The sequence below is a fragment of the Neopsephotus bourkii genome, unplaced genomic scaffold (genome assembly GCF_033783945.1).
Source record: "Neopsephotus bourkii isolate Nb327-2 ecotype Australia unplaced genomic scaffold, CSIRO-AGI_Nbou_v1 NB_1723, whole genome shotgun sequence".
In the NCBI taxonomy this organism is placed as follows: Eukaryota; Metazoa; Chordata; class Aves; order Psittaciformes; family Psittacidae; genus Neopsephotus; species Neopsephotus bourkii.
Genome location: NW_026902197.1, coordinates 913,498 through 926,675, shown reverse-complemented (window position 1 = coordinate 926,675; position 13,178 = coordinate 913,498). Strand labels below are relative to the sequence as shown.

The following is a 13,178-nucleotide window of genomic DNA, read 5'->3' as shown; positions in this document are numbered from 1 at the left end:
AGCAAGACAGGTGCCAATGCTGAATATAATGGAAAATTAAGAGATTTAGAGCAAATGTAAAAAGAACAATGCAATATTAAAAAAAAAAAAGTATTAAAACGAGCTCTCTGAAACACGTGACCCAGCAAAATGAACAACATATGCAGACAACAGGCCATTAGAGTATTACAGAACGACTCTAAAAACTCTCATGTTTTGTTAAAGAGAAAGCTTCTACCAGGAAAAACAAAACAGCAAACAAACCCCAATAGCTGCAAGTAAAGCAAAGAGCAGTAACTACTTCACTGATTCTCGAGAAAGAAACAGTATCATTACAAAGACTGGGATGTAACAATGGGTGGGCCAGCCCACACACAAACTGTGCTAGGAAGCAAAGGTGGATATCACTGATGTTTAATATTGTCTGTATTCAAGAAGATGTGAGGTAGTCTAGAAATACTTAATAGAACCAAAATAAAAGGATGCCACACAAACAAAATATAATTCACACCAGAAAACACTATTTAAATGGTGAACTTTCTCACAACTATCCACCCACAGTCACATACAATTATTTGCAAATGACCAACAATTTGACAGAGATCTGTCTGATAACAGTCATATGCAAAGCTAGAAAAATAGCATATCCCTCCCCCCAAAAGATAAGAAATTTAATATTTGAAGACTGTGACATTCACTCTTCAAACAAGAATTGCTACACCAGGAGAACGTATCTCCTTTGACAGGTTTACATGACATTTCTAGCTCCCAACCTTTCCTTAAGTAACCAGCATTTGGTTGATAATGGGGATTAACTGCAGTATTGTGCAACACTACTTACATCTCTCAGACTCCTCCGTGTCCTTGTTAGCCCTATGAATCCCCTCCTGAATTTCATCTAGCCAAAGTACAGCTGTTTCATCCTGTGTGTCCTGAAGAGAATATGATGAGAAAAATATACATAGCATGAAGAAAAAGGTATTGTTACTTTTACAAAGCAAAATAACCTGTACTCAACAATAGCTACTATAGTAGTTTTCCATATCAAAGGAAGTAAGAAACATTTCAGTGTTTCTAGGACTCCAGCACAGGACACATTTATTTGTGACTAACAGAGACTACTATGTTTCCCTTTCAGGAAACAGGACAAAGAACAAATTCTGTCAACAAGAATTACTGTGACAAGCATAGAGAACACAAGGTCAAGACACTGTACCAGTTAGTTCTAAAGCCCTAGATGCTGAGAGGACATGACCTTCCAGGAACACAAGTTAGGCCTTCAGCAGAACATGGCTACAAAGTTCTTGGAACAAAAAGCTGCTGATGCACGTCTGTGCACAGAAGCTAAAAACCCACAGACAACTTATGTCACACCAGGCTGTTCTTGTCCCTGTCCACTGAAGTTCACAAGCCGTGTAGAATCTTACAACCAAAAAGCACTGTACATATGATGCCTGCAGTTACATGCGCAAAAGTCAAAGCCACATTTTAAGCCTTTGTGTTAAGACTGTTCATCGAGGAGCAGTGATCACATAGTATGCTGTATATTGGCTGGGATTTGAAGAAATCAAGGAATGGGTTTGGTTGCAAGGAACCTTAAAGCTCCTTCAGTTCCACCCCTTTCCATGGGCAGATACACTTTCCACCAGACCAGATTGTTCAAAGACTCGTCACCCTGGCCTTGAACCTTGGCCGCACCACACAGCTTGGTGTCATCAGCAAACTAGCTGAGGGTGCTCAATCCCACCATCCATGTCACTGACAAAGACGTTAAACATCAGCCAGTCCCAATGATGATTCCTAAAGAACACCACTCATCCCAGCACTCCACTTGAACTTGAGCCGTTGACCACAACTCTGACTACCACTGTTCAGTTGATTCTTTATCCACTGAAGGGTCCATCCATCAAATCCATGCCTTTCCAGTTCAGAGACAAGGATACCATGCAAGCCACTGTCAAATGCCTTGCACAAGCCCAAGTAGATGACACAATCACTCTTCCCTTATCCATCATTACAATGCTGTGGTCCTACTGCAGAAGGCTGCCAAATTTGTCAGGCACAATTTGCCCTTTGTGACGCCATGCTGGCTGTTGCCAATCACCTTCTTATTGTCCATGTGCCTTAGCATAGTTTCTAGGAGTATCTGCTCCATGATCTTGTCAGGCACTGAGGTGAGACTGACTGGCCTGTAGTTCCCTGGGCCTTCCTTGTTTCTCTCAAAAACAGCGGACTATATTTCTCCTTTTCCAGTCAGCAGGAACTTCAGACAGCCACAGCTTCTCAAATATGGTGGATAATGGCTTGGCAACTTTATCCACCACCTCCCTCAGGACCCGCAGACGGATCTCATCAGGTCCCAGGGACTTGAGCACCTTCAGGTTGCTCAGATGGTCTCTCACCCGATCTTCTCCTACTGCAGGCAGTTCTTCATTGTCCCAGTCCCTGCCATGACTTCTGCGACTTGGGCAGCGGCCGGCACTTTTGCTGGTGAAGACCAATGCAAAAGAAGCCACCAAGTGCATTGGTCTTCTCCATGTCCAAGTAAATAGGTCTCCCTTTTCATTACAGGGGAAAGGGACTTTCAGGAACCTCCTGGATTGCTTGTGCTCTGCTGTACTGTCTCTTCAACAGGTATCAGGGTGTTTCAAGTGCCCCATGAAGACCAGGGCCTATGAATGTGAGGCTGTTCCTATCTCTCTATAGAGGGCCTCATCTATTCGGTCCTCCTGGTTGGGTAGCCTGTAGCAGACCCCCACTGTAATTTCCCCTGTCCCTGCACTCCCTTTAATGCTGATCCATAAACTCTCAGCTGGCTCCTCATCCATCCCCAGGCAAAGCTCTGCACACTCCAGGTGGGCACTGGCATACACTGCAACACCCCCTCCTTGTGTCCGCAGCCTGTGTTTCTTTCCATTCCAACATTCCAATCATAGGAGACTTCCCACCACATCTCCATGACACCAATGATATCACAGCTCCTTAGGTGTGAACACATCTCCAACTCCTCTTGGTTTTACTATATGCACTGGCATGGAGGCATTTCAGTCAAGCCCCTGATGATGCTGGCGTACTGGCTGGAAGTCCTTTTTGCTGCTCTTCAGGTGCAATTTTGCTGACCCCTTTGCTGTGATCTCTCTCCAGGCATCTCCTGATGGCACTAGCATTAAACTGGTAGGAGCAGGATGGATTGAGGTTCCTGTACCACAGCAAATATAGTAAGCAAGTCCCACAGCTTAAGTAGCCGAACCCCTGCCTGTGGCACCAGTCCCAAAACCATTTGTTAATTCACCAGATGTTACACCCAGAAATTAAAGAAGAGGAAAGAGACAAGTATTTATCAAGTCCCAAAAATATACATAAAGAACAATGATTCAGCAGTTGCCAAACATAGCTTCTCCCCACCCACTACTGCTTCCTGTAGTTAACTACTGAAAGAAACTCTAAGACACTACTGCTACCCCTCTAACAACTCTCATAATACAAACACATAACAGGAAATACTTACTTCTGTTATAGTATGAACAATCACACTGCAAAAAAAGAGCCAATATTTACAGAATTCAAGAGCTTTAGAGCCAGACTGAAAATGACAATTTCTTACAGGCCCTCCATGTTTTCACCACTGGTTTGGCAGGTCCAAAACCAACATGTTTAGTGATACTTAAGTCAAGGGACTAACATGTCTTTCACAAGCAGATTTCATCAGAAAGCCCAGATTGCCTCACTAAACTATTAGCAACAGCTAAATCTCTGTCCAGGTAGTGGAGGAGAATAATCAAAGAAACAACTTCATCTATGATCACCTCTACCAGCAGAAGTCAACCCAAAGACTATGAAAACCATACTGTGCTTTCTCTACAGATTTACTGGTGAAGGCTTCCCAGAAAGTACACACAATGTAATATACTATGGGGTCTATGTTTTCTCTCTCTCCATGATATGAGAAACATGCACCACAGCAGTCCCCATTCACATAAGCAACTGAATAATGTCCATGCAGTGAACTACGATCCCTCTCAGCCCCAAGGTACAGAAATCACCAGTTAGTAACATTTGCCTTCAGACAGCCAACTATTTCCGCCACAGGATTACTTTATAATAAGATTTCTCCATTTCTGGAATCACTGCTATGCTGCTGGGAGAAGCTGTAAACTGAACATATGCCTAAATAAGGTAATTTCACACCGAGAGCTTATCATCAGGCCTGGCACAAGCTTACGTGCACCCTAACAAGAATTCATTATTTGCTTCTGACTCAGTTGGAGGAAACACTTTAGCACACAATGGGTTCCTGAAGAACATTAACTCTTTCAAGGCCCTTGGGGAAGTTGCTTAATGATTTTAATCAGAAATGTGTATGGTTTTTTCAGCTACTGCCATCACGTGGGTTTACCTTTAGTCACAAAACAAGCCCCCAAACAAATCTTTGTTCAACACAATCTAATCTTAGTCTATATGTGAAATTCTGTATTGGTACAGAGCAATGAGCTCCACAGCAGGGAGAAAAAAAAAACAAATAAACACATACAACACTCAAGCCAGTGGCAGCAGAGACGTCTGCTACTTCTTTGTAAATAAACAGATGAGAGGAAAAAAAAAAATCTGTATTCCACCCACACTACTCAAAAATCAGTTGCGTACACATGCACTCTCATCCTCCTTCCTAAAAACCTGTAAGATGAAACATTCTCTTCCTCTCCCCATCTTCACCTTCATGTTTAGTCAGCTAGTGAAAGCAGCAACTATGTAGTAGGTAGAAGTCCTTGGAAAATAGGGCAACTACTGCTCAAAAAAATCATTAGCAATAAGAGTGTCACCAGGTGAACAACAGATATCAGCATTAATTTTGCTAGTAGCATATCTTTTGTTCAATTTCTTGTTTCTAATCTTTCACTTACCAGATTTTTCCATTTTCAGAAATTTTCTCTTTGTTAAATACTGTCATAGTTATATACAGCAAAGAAAAGGGAAAAAAATACAAAACAACTTAAGCTTGCAGGAAACTTACATTCTTAAGTTCAGAACTCCTGGAATGAACATGGTCTCCTTGCAAAAACAGATGAGATACACATTGTGTTTGTGAAGAAATACTGTATCTCATTTTGGACCAGAAATTATCTGTAGCAAGCCATCTCACACAGTTAATACCCTTATACCTATCTCTGTAGTTCATGAAGATTCATAGTATCTGGCTGCAAATCTCCTGCTCTAGTATAGAAAGACCCAAAGTGACCGCGTAGGATCAGTTGACGACATGCAAATTTCCCAGCTCTCCACTTTCAGTTTTGATTCCTGGCTTTCAGGATCAGTAATAAGCCCATTACACAGATGTAAAGGTTTTTTGAGAGGGGCATTTCATTGAGCTCACCTGTGCTTTCTCTCTCTTGGCTCGAAGCAGAGTATCCTGGTAATGCTGTGCAACCTTTGGGGTTACACCCTCCAATTTTGCTGCAGGAATCTGTAATGCCTGAATAGTCTTTCTGGTGTCCCCTTCATCCAGAGCTTCATTGATAAGACCAATGGCCAAAATCCCTAGGAAATAAGGCATACGGGAAAAAATACAAAGTTCTATTTTGGGGCAACAATAAGCATCACTTTGGAAGAAAAGTACAGCTGAGAACCGCAGTATTTTTAGCAGAAAATATTATTTACTAGTAAAGAAAGCAAGACTGTTTCTTCATCTTGAAGTACTTACAATGCCTGAGCACTACAACTGTGGGGGGAGGGGGAAGGAAAATACATGCAGGAACGGAACTGAGCTCTCAGACATCCAGCTGAGAGACAGTATAAGAGAATTACACCCAAGCCCAAATGGACAGAGATCATAGGTTACAGTTTTCTAAGGTTGTAGCTTCCCTAGAAAAAATCTCTGCATGAAGCTAAAGATCAGCATAAAAGACCATTTAAAAATACAGTAACTCCGTATTTCGGAAAACTCTTACTAAACATATGCAGTATTAGCTTATTATCAGAGATGTGAATACCATTCAAGTACAGTAAAATTTACCATTCAGCTAAATAAAGTATTTTTTACCTAGCTAAATGCAAACAGTCTACATCATACATGTCCTACCCACATCAACCATCTCCTGCAAATCACAGAATAACTTGGCTTGAGATGGATGCTAGAGGTAATCTGATTCAATTCCCTGCTTAAAAGAAGCATCAATTCAAATCATGGATCAGTCAGCACAGAACAAAGGTCTTTTAGAAAGGAGAAAGGAAGAAGCTCAGTTTATGTACCCAAAGACTGTGACTTTTTCTTCTACACAGGAATGAATCACAAAAGTTTATACAAAAGAAGGAACATCTCAAGGAAGAGATGGTATTTGGATAGAGATTAGGGAAAAAATGTATGTTGAAGACACTGTAAGAACCAGGATCATTGAAGTGACAGCACAGCTTCTGTCAAAGAGCAGATACGATAACTGATAAAAGGAAGGGGCACAGAATTTAAGTAGTAATTCTCTCTGACTGGTTGGGTAAATGGGCCTAACAAGTCTACTCCATGGAACAACAATATCTTACAGCTCCTCACTAGAAAGCATTTTTTAATTTTAAACTACTAACAAGGATAGGGGAAATGAAAATATATGCCTGTGAGCCTTGAGGACCTTCTCAGACTAATTTAACTTACAAACGAAAGATAAAACGTGTCCTCGCATAAGGAAGCAGACTAAAGAATTAAGAAATTCCCTGTAAGAACAGATGATCTTATTACAGATTCTAAGCACTTTTTTTTTTTTTTTTTTTTAAACAGAATAAGGGTGTTGGGTCTGTGTGAACTTCCAGGCTTCTGCTATGACCTCCTATATAGAAAAGACACCATGAAGCTGGCATCTTGGTGTGTGTGTGCACACACTGGTATGGGTCTGTGTTTGTGTGGTTTCAACAAATCTGCTCACATGACCCAAACAGGAAACCTGGTGTCTATTCTGAGATCCAGGAACCAGCTTAATCAAGACAGCAGGCTCTTGACTCAAAACTTAACTGTCACTATAGCATAAGCTTTTTACAAGGTGAAACACAACTCACCAACTACACCCAACAAACAGCAAAAGACACCTGTCTGTCTCAGTGTAAACATGAACTTTATTTGTCACAAATGTGGAACTGATAATCTCTCCCCTCAAAGGATGCAAGGCTTTGAGCTAAACATGACAAAGATGACTTAAAAGTAAACGTCATGCTACATGGATATGAAGTTTTCAGTACTGGTCAAAACCAAAAATTACAATACCTTAATAAAACTGAAATAAAATTATCAGAAAACTAAATCACCTGATAAAGAACCTCACAAGAATCTACCTAAGAATAAGTTTGCTTAACTGCTATTTTCAAAGACTCCACTACCTCCACTCTGGATTTTAAGTCAACTGATAGCATCTTAGAGAAAGGAGAATTACCTCAATTTTCCATTTTGCTGAAATTTTCATCATTATGCTCAATCCCAGTCTTTTAGCAGTGATAAAAGACACTTAGTAACAAAAATACTACAAAAAAAAATTAAAGAAAAAAGAAGACAAAACTAGAAGCAGCACAGAACATAAGTTAACATCCATTCACGTTTCTCACCTCGCATAAGGCTCTGTGAATATATAAATTTTGGTACTCACACCTGCTGTATTCACTTCTATGGGGTTTTGCATATTTTCTGATCAGGGATTTTTTTTTTTTTTTTTTTTTTGCACTTTAGCCATATTTTGTATTAGAAGGCAAGAGCTATGCAGGCATATTCTTCTTCTACTGGTCAGTCACTTCAGCTTTCATAGATGCCAAGTTTCACATCCAGACATCATACACAGTGTTAAAAACAGAAATAAAAGCTTCCGGTTTCTTAATGTAACTAACTCTAAGCAAAGTAATTACCCTCTTAAAAGATCAGACCTATCCATTTCAACTATAATTTCACAGCAGGGTCCCAGTATCTAGAAGTTAGGATTTGAATAGCATCAAATTGATAATTAAATGTTCTTTGAAAAATCTGTATCAAATGCCTTAAGCAAAAACATATGAATACATAACTGTTGAAAAGACAGTATTTCAAAAGAAAATTTTTTGTGCATCTCTGTTGATTTATCACTGAATCAAAGTACCTGCAAAAGGCTATTTCTTTGATGCAATAATTGCACTACTGATCACAGTATCACAGTATGTTAGAGATTGGAAGGGACCTCTAACATACTGTGATACTTCACTACTGTGATCTTCAAAGAAGCTTTAATTTGAAAGCAGTGTTAGCTACCTTAATTCCAGTTACAACCAGGAGTTAAAGGACTGAGAACAAGACCTGGAAATAAACTAATTTCTCTGTGGAAATGCATCTGACACACCATTACGTATGAGAGTTGTCAACTCAAAGACTTATTGTGCATCTGCAAGTCAGATTACCCACAGATAAGAGTAGAGGTGTATCCTGGACTGAGTCTGTGGAACTCCCACTAAATACTGGAAAGGTAAAAAGGCCAAAGCACATTCAAAAGGATTAAAAAGGAGAAAATGAAAACCTGGACAGGGCAGAGACTGCAGCCAAAGAGAAAACAAGACTTCAAGAAAAGTAACTTCTACTGAAGTAAATTTGGAAGGAGGATGCAGTACTCCAAGACCGGGCTACAGTTATCTCAGGAGATTTTGGCAATACCGTTTTTTGTTAAATTTGAGGGTTTGAAGCAAAATCAGAAAATATTCCAGGCATGGCAGACAACACATTTTGTTATGCAAACAGGGTTGAAATCTGCATTGGAAGAATTAATAAACTGTTTGGAGATACTACACAAATACTCCTGGGCTGCCTGATCTCTCCATCAACGGTCCTGCTATCAGGCCTTCTTGCTCACAACTAAGAACTTCCTAGACATCCAATACATGACATAATTACAGATCAATCAATACCCTTTTGAACTGACACACACCTAATTTTAGCACTCCTTATAAGCCAGAATCAGTCTAGCATGAACAGAGCAGAAAAACTTACTTTCATGTTCTTCATGCACAACTATGTTCACACGATCAATACATGACTGGATATCGTTCCATGTGATAAATTCATTTCCTTCTGCACATGTTTGAGCTTTCAGCTTCATCAAATCATCAATGTATCTGTCGAAGAACAAAACCCAGCCCAACAAACATCACACTGCAACAAGCTGGCCAGGGAACACATAACGGAGCATGAGAATTGTACAGAAAGTAGAAGAGGTAACATGGGGGTTGAAAGTGAAACAAACAGAAAAAGGGGGAAGAAGACAAAGAAGAAAGGCTGTGTGCAGGATGGTCGATCCAAATAGGCAAATTGGCAAAAGCACTAGAACACCAAATGAGGATCCTGTGGGGTAAGCTTGTGTAGTATTAGTGACAACCTAATGGTAACACAATATGGTAGGGTGGAATCCATGAGAAAGTGTTTAGAGAGAGGACAGAAATCAGACCAGTAAGAAACAGTAATTGCAAAAACAGGATGCAAGAGACAATGGAGATTAAATCAATACTGTAATAAATAACACGGAGGAAAAAAAAAAATAACCCAAAAACAAGAACTCACAGAATAAGCAACACCACTGACAGACATCATTCTTTGAAATATCTACCTCTGAAAGTTCTCATCCTCAATATTTGTAAGTCCTGTGACAGGACTGCTCAGTTGTTTCCACACTGTATTCACATCCCCCGAGTCCAAAGCCCTATTAATCAGGGCCACAGAAGACAGCATCTCTACAGCAACAGATAACTCTGGGTGGGTGAGGTTACCCTGCATACAAAGAGGACAAGAAATGAATTCCACTCGCTTTTTTACAAACTATTGCTGCACATAATAGTTGTCAGAATAGACAACAAAGCAAAGGGGCAACCTTTATGACACAGAAGTAGAAAGATGAGTTTCATGAACAAAGCTAGAATAACAAGGAAGAGATTAAAGCAGAAACTTATAGGGCCAAGTAGTTCAAGATTTAGGCATTAAGCTTCATATCAGAACAGACTGAACACCAAAGCAGCTCTGTGAAGACTCAAGAGAGGTTTGTTCCAGAGAACACATTTTATAAGACAGACAAGTAGATGCAATGATCCATATCAGCTTCCAGAAGCAAGAAAGTAGTACTTACCTGAGGGCTCTGTTGCTGCAAGGTGGCCAGCTCCCTTTGGTAAAGATCTGCAGCAAATGTATAAACCTCTGGTAACTGGGCATCTGGATTCATCATTTCTGATACAGTCTTCTCTGCATCACCCATTCGAATTGCAGAATTAATTCTGGCTACCACTGCCAGCCCTAGAAATTCAAAGACGTAACAAAAAGAATGAGAAAGACCAACAGTTTGAGTCCCCAGCACTTGTATTCTACTCAATAATCAGATACCTAACAAGAAAAAGAATTAATTCGCTTAGCTGGAGGAAATGAGTGAAGCTTTCTGATCCATACTTCCCCAGTTAGTCTTCAATTACTGCAAACAACTGAAATATATAATGCCTTCTTTAAGATAACACTCATGTTTGAAACCAGCTCATCTTTTTGTCTGGTAATCAAAGGACTGTTTCACCATTTCAGTCTGCTGATAGTAAAAAGCCTCATAACTGCAAATTACTGGATGGATGGATGAACAGTACCAACTTTTTCTTCCTATCTACATCTATCCTGTGTCTATCCTTCTCAAGGCAGTAATAGGCCCTCCTTAGTGGGTACACCCTGGCTAACTTTAAAATAGTGCAAGTAGGTAAACAAATGCTGAGTTTCCATGTTGAAAAAGTAAGGAACAAAGGTAGCCTCCTACGTATTAAGCACTCACTATTTTCCTCTTGTATTCTAAGACCCCTCTCCTCAGATTCCTAGCAGTCTCCCTTCTACCTATTACAAATGGAACTAATTGCTCCTGCACAGCCAGAATGGAACATTCTTCTACAGGGAGGAGCTCTGCATGCTGTCAGAAGCATTCATCAAAAAAACATGCAGCCATCATGATCTGTATTTTGCTTGCTACCTGATATTTAGAAACAGCTAAACATTCTGTAGCTGAACCCAAGGAAGACTTATGTCAGCAGTCAGCTTTCACACGCTGTGGAACATTCCAGATGTTTTTCAGATACATAGCACAAAAACCTCATATAAGTATTCTAGAAAAAGAGATTATTTAAAGCGGATGCAAAAGTTCCATGTTTCTTGATATTACGAATTATGTGCTGTTATCTACAGCTGTACTATAAGAGCTGGATAAAAGACACTACAAATAATCAGGGCAACCATCTCTCTCTCCCTAGTGTTCTCCCTAGCTGTTAAGTGCTTAAAGAATATCCATTAACTGTTTGAGATAGACCTCACATATGCCCACACAGACCCACACACTGTGCTGTCTCATCCTTTTAATCACATTCATGGTCATTTTGCTGCAAGAATTTCTGCTTATCCTTACTTTGCTGATACTGTTGTGCTGCCCTGTTAGCAGCATCCACTCCCAACTGCAACTCTTCCTTCTGCATAAGACCTGTAAGGCCAGCCTAAGAAAAACAAAACAAAACAGAAAGTGGGAGGGTGTAACGCTCTCAGCTTATTCACCTCAATTGGCTCAAGAAAAAAAAAACAGTTTATCCTTAAAACACTCTAATACACATAGCTTCTGGAAACAGTGCCACATCAGGAGGATGGAAACTACTCACCAGATTCTCAGTTCATATGCTGAAACACCACGTGTACAACCTGATTCCCTTTACTGCTTTAGAAGTGCAGTTCCATGGGCACAGTGATTAACAGCAAGACCCAGCATCCAAAATAATAAAATGCTTAGGACAAAGGGAACAATTTCACGGGAGAAGACTCTCTGTACATGATCTGCATACCTCCTGTTTCTGTTGTCTGTCACTCAAAAACTGCTTGCAATACCAGTCACAATTTTCTCGTAGCAATCCTCGGAGCCCAAGGGCTGGTGTTGCCAAAGCTTCATACAGTGCCAATGCATCTCCTCGTTCCAAAGCTAGGTCAATCTTTGATATTGCTGCATGTGCTAGCAACAGTAAAGCAGAGTTTTCAGAGAAATAATAAATGAGGAAGTCCCATGTTTTATATAACCTACTTGTCAGAAAGAAATACTCTTTAGACCTGATACATCGTAAGTTATGTATGCAACCCAAATAGAAGACTTCCAAAGTCAATTGCAAAATAGTACTTGAAGAAGAGGCTTAAAGTTGGAAATAGCATGCATTACCCAAGATAACAAACAGGGGCCCAGTGTCATGGACAGTCCATTAACTAAATGGAAGGGCAACAGAAGCCCAAATTAACGCACCCTTCAACTACACACTCAGCAAAAAAGAAAGAAAAAGAAAAAAAGACAAAAACTACCACCCAAACACCCACAAAACCAAGGGAGCTGCCTTCCACTTTTGTCAGCATTACAGAAAGCAAGGACAAGCGCAGGTATCGGTTTTAAGTACTCTCTTAATTCATACTATTACTTTAGCATGATACTTACTGTTCACTTTATTGATGTTTCCCTGTATCTCAGCTTGAGTTAGGAGTTCTTCATACACATCTCTCTCTCTCTCTGAGTTTTCTGAGGCCATCTGAAAATGAAATACAAACTAATCAGTGTTTCTACAAGTTTTCTTTGATCTCACAGATCTTCTCACTGAAAAGGTCAGGGGGGATAACTGTGTATCTATATAGAGCTGTGATAGGACATAGACAGACTACCTCTACAAATGCAAAAAGAAGCTCTAGAAGTAAATAAGTATTAGGTAAGTATACTCATACCCTGATACAGACAGTTCAGAAACATCTTATTTCAACGTACTGGCTCTCTACAAGTTCACAGTAGAGCTCCAGAACATAGAAAACAGTACACATAGCTAAGCATTTGATGTACAGTGCTCCAAACCAACACTGACTCCTTCAGAGAGTACCAGGCAGTTTTGCTCATCATTTCATTGTTAGGAAAAACACATCTACATTGTATGAAAATACACAGATATCATTCCCAACATATAAAGGCCGGCATGAATTCTGTATCTGTATTTATCGTATTTCAGAAAACTAAACACAGTTTAGCTAAACAGAGGCACAGCTAACTGCTGCCTGTCTTCTATGCTACAAAGACAAGTTACTGGGGAACATATAAGAATACCACCAGGAGTAAATCCACCTAATAACACTATACATACAGGACTGTGATACACATTGTGTATTACTGTTTACAATGCAATCAAAATTGCAA

General features: G+C 39.9%; 1 protein-coding gene across 4 annotated transcripts in view; it reads right to left on the bottom strand.

The window, feature by feature from the left end:
- Positions 1-13,178, bottom strand: part of IQGAP1 (IQ motif containing GTPase activating protein 1) — a 53,370-nt gene that overhangs the window by 23,754 nt on the left and 16,438 nt on the right. For all 4 annotated transcript variants that reach the window (XM_061376654.1, XM_061376655.1, XM_061376653.1 and 1 more), the window contains exons 9-16: positions 12,438-12,528; positions 11,806-11,969; positions 11,382-11,466; positions 10,083-10,246; positions 9,570-9,730; positions 8,957-9,081; positions 5,351-5,514; positions 821-911 (exon numbers count right to left, since the gene is read on the bottom strand). In XM_061376654.1, the coding sequence (XP_061232638.1) occupies positions 821-911; positions 5,351-5,514; positions 8,957-9,081; positions 9,570-9,730; positions 10,083-10,246; positions 11,382-11,466; positions 11,806-11,969; positions 12,438-12,528 (1,045 nt within the window). The remainder of the gene's footprint in view (positions 1-820; positions 912-5,350; positions 5,515-8,956; positions 9,082-9,569; positions 9,731-10,082; positions 10,247-11,381; positions 11,467-11,805; positions 11,970-12,437; positions 12,529-13,178) is intronic.